The sequence below is a fragment of the Ovis aries genome, chromosome 2 (assembly GCF_016772045.2).
Source record: "Ovis aries strain OAR_USU_Benz2616 breed Rambouillet chromosome 2, ARS-UI_Ramb_v3.0, whole genome shotgun sequence".
NCBI classification, from domain to species: Eukaryota; Metazoa; Chordata; class Mammalia; order Artiodactyla; family Bovidae; genus Ovis; species Ovis aries.
This window is the reverse complement of record NC_056055.1, coordinates 239,164,335-239,171,583: the sequence shown is the minus strand read 5'-3', so window position 1 is coordinate 239,171,583 and position 7,249 is coordinate 239,164,335. Positions and strand designations below refer to the sequence as shown.

The 7,249-nt window shown below is 44.4% G+C and overlaps 1 protein-coding gene across 2 annotated transcripts in view; it reads left to right on the top strand.

Annotated features, from left to right (window-relative positions):
- The first annotated feature begins 5,018 nt into the window (after window positions 1-5,018).
- Window positions 5,019-7,249, top strand: part of SMPDL3B (sphingomyelin phosphodiesterase acid like 3B) — a 31,385-nt gene continuing 29,154 nt past the window's right edge. For both annotated transcript variants that reach the window (XM_012150886.5, XM_004005072.6), the window contains exon 1: window positions 5,019-5,363. In XM_012150886.5, coding sequence (XP_012006276.3) covers window positions 5,303-5,363 — 61 coding nt within the window. In that variant the 5' untranslated portion in view covers window positions 5,019-5,302. The remainder of the gene's footprint in view (window positions 5,364-7,249) is intronic.

The window sequence follows — 7,249 nt, the reverse complement described above, 5'->3', positions numbered from 1 at the left end:
CGAATTAATGCTTTTGAACTGTGGTGTTAGAGAAGCCTTTTGAGAGTCCCTTGAACAGCAAGGAGATCCAATCAGTCCATCCTAAAGGAGATCAGTCCTAAATATTCATTGGAAGGACTGATGCTGAAGCTGAAACTCCAATCCTTTGGCCACCTGATGTGAAGAGCTGACTCATTTGAAAAGACCCTGATGCTGGGAAAGATTGAAGGCAGGAGGAGAAGGGGACAACAGAGGATGAGATGGTTGGATGGCATCAGCAACTCAATGGACATGATTTTGAGCAAACTCCGGAAGATAGTGAAGGGAAGCTTAGCGTGCTGCAGTCCATGGGGTTATAAAGTTGGACATGACTTAACGACTAAACAACAACATGAACTCATGGCCTTTCACAGATGCAACTTGCTCCAATAATTGTGACAATAACAATAGGAAAATAATTATCATGTTATTATTAATGCTGCAGTTGTCACACCTTGGCCAATTAGAGGTTGGTTCCTTAGACATACCAGCGCTGCTGATGCTTCTTGAAGCCTTCAGGTGTTCTGGCAGCAGGAGGACATTCCACCTCATCCAGTCTGACTATTTTCTTTTCCCAAGACACAGACCCAGTTCTCCTCCTTTGCATGGAGAAGGATACAGAGGGACCCTGCTGTTAGAGACCTCTTAGTAGTCACTTATGAATGGAAACATTTCTCTCTTCAAGTTAGGAGTTAACATTTATTTTTCCAGTTTAACAGAGCTTGTTGCTGTACTTTACATTTGTTATGCTGACAAATACATTGTGGATAGTTTTGGTTTTTTTTTTTTTTTTTGATGCCTTGGCACACCAAAAGGCATTAGATTGGGAAACACAAAGGACCTGGGTGTGCCTCTGGATTGGGAGGGCAGGATCAAATATCCTGCTTCAGTCACTTCATCTTCACAACAACCAAGTGAGGTAAGCGCTGTTGTCATCCCCATTTTACAGATGAGGAAACTGAGCTTCCCAGCCTGCTTTGATGTCATAGACATAGGAAGAAAATAGGGCCTGTGTGGTGTGCTAGACTAAACACATAGGGCTGGCAGGCACCAGAGGTGCAGAAGCTAAAGGGGCACTCATCCCAGTTTGCTCAGGACTTTCCCATTTTGTTGGCTACACAGCATGTGGGATCTTAGTTCCCCAACCAGGGATGAAACCCGTGTCCCCTACATTGGGAGCATGGAGTCTTAACCACTGGACTGCCAGGGGTGTCACAAGAATTTCCCATTTTTAAAATTAAAGGTCTCTTGTCTTGGAAACCCTTCTAGTCTCAGTGAAACCAAGATGCTTAATCATGCTTCAGAGGTCTCTGGTCAAGCCCAGCCTGCCTGCCTGACCTATGTATGAATAGCTCCTTGCTCCTGTGACCTGTTAGTGATGTACTGATGTGCCTGGATATTCCACATGAGGCTCAGTAATCAGCCTGAGGTTGCAGAGCTAGTAAAAAGAGAAACCAGATTGAACCCAGCTCTATGTGACTCCTGAGCCCAGCTCTTAATCGTGATGCTTTGTCCTTATTGCCCATTCCCTCGCCCTTTCAGCTCTTCTTTACCCTAAGATGCTTAGTGCTTTGATGGTCTAGTCACATTAAACAGAGGGGAAAGGAGCTTATTCTTGTTTTTCTCAAACATAGTCGCAATTTTAAAGAGTGCCCTGGGTTCATTGCAGCACTATTTACAATAGACAATAAATGGAAGCAACCTACATGTTCATCAACAGATAAATGGAGAAAGATGTCACACACACACACACACACACACACACACACACAGACACCCCACAATGGAATACTACTCAGCCGTAAAAAAGAATGAAATAATGCCATTTGCAGCAACATGGATTGGCCTAGAGGTTATCATACTAAGTGAAGTAAGTCAGACAGAGACAGACAAGTATCATGATATAGCTTATATATGCACCCTTTAAAAAAAGATACAAATGAACTAATTTACAAAACAGAAACAGACTCACATACCTAGAAAACAAACTTATGGTTACCAAAGAGGAAAGGGCAGGGAAGGGCTAAATTAAGAGTTCCGATTAACATAAACACACTACTGTATATAAAATAGATAATCAACAAGCACCTCCTGCATAGCTCAGGGAGCTATACTCAATATTTTGTGATAAGCTATAAGGGAAGAGAATCTGAAAAATAATATATGTATGCATAACTTAATCACTGTGCCATATACCTAAAACTAACACACCACGGTAAACCAACAATACTTCAATTAAAAGAAGGAAAACATTGAAGATCTAAATACATAAAGAAATAGATTGTACTCATGGGCGGAAAAATTCAATATCATAAAAATATCAAGTTGAGAAGAATTGGCCCATAGGTTTTATGCAGTTCTAATAAATATTCTCAATGAGGTTAAAAAAAAAAAGAACCCACCTGCCAGTGCAGGAGACTCAAGGGATACAGGTTTCATCCCTGGGTTGGGAAGATCCTCTGGAGGAGGAAATGGCAACCCACTCTAGTATTCTTGCTGGGATAAGCCCATGGACAGAGGAGCCCGGTGTGGCACAGTCCACGGGGTCTCAGAGTCAGGCGTGCATGTGTGCTAAGTCGCTTCAGTTGTCTCTCACTCTGTGACCCTGTGGGCTGCAGCACACCAGGTCCTCTGTCTATGGGATTAGCCCAGCAAGAATACTGCAGTGGGTTGCAGTGCCCTCTTCCAGGGGATCTTCCCAGCTCAGGGATCAAACCTACATCTGTTACATCTCCTGCATTGGCAGGTGAGTTCTTTACCACTAGAGCCACCTGGGAAGCCCAAAGAGTCAGACTGACTGGGCAACTGAGCACGCAGGCATGCCTGCACATTAAGATTAGGCTGGTGGGACAGCCGTACAACTATGCGCCTTTGCTCTGCAATGCAACAGATAGGACACAAGACCACATGAGATGTCATCTTGCCAAAGAATTCAAAGCTAAATGTCATCAAAACTTTAGATCTAACTACCAGTTTATAGGCAATATGGAGAACAGAAGAACAACTTAAATGATACCACCAAGAAGCAATCAGGCAAACACTCCAGAATGTGGGAAATTTCACAAGACAAATGACCTAGTCTCCTAACAAGGAAAAAGAGAAAGGCGGGGAGGGGGAAAAGTCTAAAATTGAGAGAGACTTAAAGAGACAGATCAACTGCACGCAACAGGTGGGCCTGATTTGGATCTTGATTTGAGCAAATCAATTGTATTTGGTTAGCCAAAAAGTTTGTTCCAGTTTTTCCATAAGTTAAAAAAATTTTAATTAAATTAAAAAAAATTCTATGAGAAAATCAGGAAAGTTTAAACACTGACCAAGCATCTCCCTGGTTGGTACAGTTACTAGGATTTGCTACTGAGATAGGCTGGGACCTGGGACCCTCTACTGGAGTGCTTGCACTTTCACCTGGGTAAATGCCTCCTTGAGAAACAGAATACAAAGAAACTATAAGCGACTAAAAATAACTGCAAGTATGAGCAGTTGGGCCAATTATGAAAAATAAGATACAAAAAGGCCACAAACTTCTGAGGTGCTGGGAGCAAAAGATGGGTACTGTGTACAACCCTACCAAGGGGTGGGGAGACCGTCTAAGCTACCCCTCCAGTCCAACCATCTGCTTCTATCCTCATCCCACTTAAAGAACCAGCCCACCCTCCTGGGAGAGTGAGCCAGGGCACCCGTGTCTTGTTTTCATTCTGTCGTGATGCAGCACAAGTCCCAGTAAAGCCTTGCTTTAATCTCTTGTCTGGTCCCCTATCAATTTCTATTAAATTAAAAGACACCTGCTCCTTGGAGGAAAAGCTATGACAGACCTAGACAGCGTATTAAAAAGCAGAGACATCACTTTACCGACAAAGGTCCATGTAGTCAAAGCTATAGTATTCCCAGGAGTCATGTACGGATGTGAGAGTTGAACCATAAAGAAGGCTGAGTGCCGAAGAATTGATTCTTTCAAATTGTGGTGCTGAAGAAGACTCTTGAGAGTTCCTTGGATGGCAAGGAGATCCAACCAGTCCATCCTAAAGGAAATCAACCCTGAATATTCATTGGAAGGACTGCTGGTAAAGCTGAGCAAACTCAGAGAGATAGTGAGGGACAGGGAAGCCTGGCATGCTTTTACTCCACGGAGTCGCAGAGTCAGACATGGCTTAGTGACTGAACAACAAACAGCAAGGGAGGAAGGTGGGAGCGGGGATCAGGAAGGAGGGAGCGGGAATCAGGAAGGGGGGGATACATGTATGCCTATGGCCGATTGATACTAATGTGTGGCAAAACCCATCACCATGGTGTAAAACAATTACCCTCGGATTAAAATAAATAAATTAAAAAAAAAAGAAAAATGAGTCCAAGGAGGAGGGTCAGGAACACTATTAATTGTTTTTAGATCCTCTATGCTGTTCTTAAAAAATTCTAAAAAAAAAAAAAGTTCTTATCTTTTAGAAATGTATACTACATTGTTTATGGGCAAAATGATATGATCTCTGGAATTTAAAAATAATCCTTTGGGGTTGGGGTGGGGGTAAAGATGAAGTAAGATTGGCTGTGAGTTCATAATTGCTCTTGTGGGAGGATGGATACGGGGGCTCCTTACATCGTTCTCTCTACTTCTGTTTATGTTGGCAGATTTTCACAATCGAAGAGATGAAGCCATGTCACCTCCTCCCAGAGGCCCTCTCAGTTTCCTCAGAGGGTGAGCTCCCTCCTCTGGGCTTGTCAAGCCACCTGTCACGCAGAACTGCAGTCCAGTGGCCTGCTTCTTCCTCTAGAGGGCAGAGTGGTGGCCTTGGGTCACTCTTATCTCCCCAGGACAGGGTTTCCGCGTGAATGAACAGATGACTCTTGGTCTGGGTTCATTTGTGGTCAAGCAGCTCAGTCTCCAACAAGCACTCAAGTTCCTTTGATGGCAAAGGCCGGACAGTTTCTACAGTCTGTTCTCCTGGGGTGGGGCAGCATGAAAACTCCGAAAGTGGATATTTGCTGGCTGGTGACTGCGGCTGAGTGAGTTTCCAGTTGCTGACTGGACTGACCAACACGCTCTGAGGAACTGGCAGGACTGGTGCTGCTTCTTACGTGAGAGTCCAAAGGCCTGGCAAGTGCAGCTCCCGGGGCAAACCCTGCTCACACCCCCCTGGGCAAAGGAAGAAAAGCCAGAGGAGCCAGAAGCCCTGAGTGTCTGGAAACAGCTGGTGACTGGACGGGAAGTTCTGCTCTGACACGCGACCATCAACACCTAGCTAGGAAGTCTGTGGCTGGAACAAAAGCTCCCATCAGACGAAACCCCAGGATGAGGCTGCCGGGGGTGCTGATTTTCCTGGCCTCCTGGGGAGTCGCCAGAGCTGCACCAGGTAGGTAAGCTGAAAATGTTGCTAAGAATAGCAAGACAGGGAGCTCAGCTGGGGAGGCTGGGGGAGAGAGTTAGTGGGTGGAGGGTGTGCTGTTTGAGCCTAAGATTGTTAAGTGGAGGTGATGGCTGGCCACGGAAGGAACATGGACATTGTTCAGAGCTGTCTAAGAGCCAGCCAGCTGGTAGAGGTAGAAGGTAGCAGGCACATTCGTGAATTCATTCAACAAATATTGGTTGAGTAGCTCTCAAATCTAGTATTTTATTGGAACTCTGTTGAAGCATTTTACTAACCTCATTCCTTTTTGGATCTGGAACACATTTTAGAATTTCCTAACAGAGGTCACTGTTGTTTAGAAATCTGCAACTGGAGAAGGGAATGGCAACCCACTCCAATATTCTTGCCTGGAGAATCCCATGGACAGAGGAGCTTGGTGGCTATAGACCATGGGGTTGCAAAGAGTCAGACACGACTTTGAGAATAAACCACAACCCCAGAGACCTGCAGGGGTTTCTTTTCTGCAAATGCCACCAGCAGATTTTCATTTTGTCAACAGTGTGCATGCACGCACTACATAGATCCGCATCATTTATGGTATAAATTGTATCCTTGCTAGATTTCTCCCATCTCTCACTTAAAAGGACATTAGATTAGCAAATGATACAAAAGCTTTGTTGTTTTGTTTAAGACAAAGGCGAGCTTTCCTAAGCTTGAACTTATAGTTCTTCAAAACAAAAACAAGACACAAGAACTAAAATGTCCTGGACAAGAAAAAATTATTTTGAACCAAAAAATGAATCATGCACTATTCTTGGAACCAGGGATGTGGCAGAAAAGAAACAAAATTCCAGTGCTGGTGAAGCCTCCCTTCACCTCAGGAGAAACAGACTAAAAGACACATGGACAAAGAAATACATATTCCAGGAAATAACAAGGGTAACGGAGAATAACAAAGCAGAATAAAGGAGTAGGGAGGATGGGGGAGAAAGATTACTTAAGGGGTAGCAGAGAAGAACTGTCAAATAAAGTGGTATTTGACTAGAGACCTAAGGCAGCATGGGAGAGAGCTATGTGGATGTCCAGAAGAACATTCCAGCAACAGAGGACAAAAAGTTCACAGGCCCTGAGCTGGATGCACAGGACATATGTGTGAGCAAAAGCAGGAGGCCAGCATGGCGGAGCTCAGAGAATGGGGGGATGGCGGGGTAGAGGGATATGGATGTTGGGAGATGATGGGGGTGGGGCCAGGGGCTGGTGCCAGCTCATGTGTAAACTTGTAGACAATTTTAAGAACACCAAGTGAGGGAATTCGTGGGCTGTTTGGTGGTTAGAACTCCATGCTTTCACTGCCCGGGTTCAATCCCTGGTCAGGGAACTAGGATCCCACAAGCTAGGAGGTGCAGCCAAAAAAAAAAAAAAAAGAAAAAGAAAAAGTATATAAAAACATGCAAAAAAAAAGGAAAATAGTCAAGAAGAGCTAACATTTATTTTCTGAGTACTTACTATATACTGTGCTTATGCTTTGTGCTTGACATATATTGTCCTTTTAAAACCCATTTGAAAAACGAAGTGAAAACACCTCCTCTGATTTTTATAGTCCTTGTAGTGGTGGTTTAGTTGCTAAGTTGTGTCCAACTCTTGCAACCCCACGGACTGTAGCCTGCCAGGCTCCTGTGTCCATGGCATTCTCCAGGTAAGAATACTGGAGTGGGTTCCCATTTCCTTCTCCAGGGGATCTTCCCGACCCAAGGATCAAACCTGGGTCTCCCGCACTGCAGGCAGATTGTTTACCTGTAAAGTAGGTACTATTACCATTATATCCATTTTGTGGATGAGGAAAATGAGACCCAGAGGGGACACAAAACTCCACAGCTGGAAAGTGGTGAGAC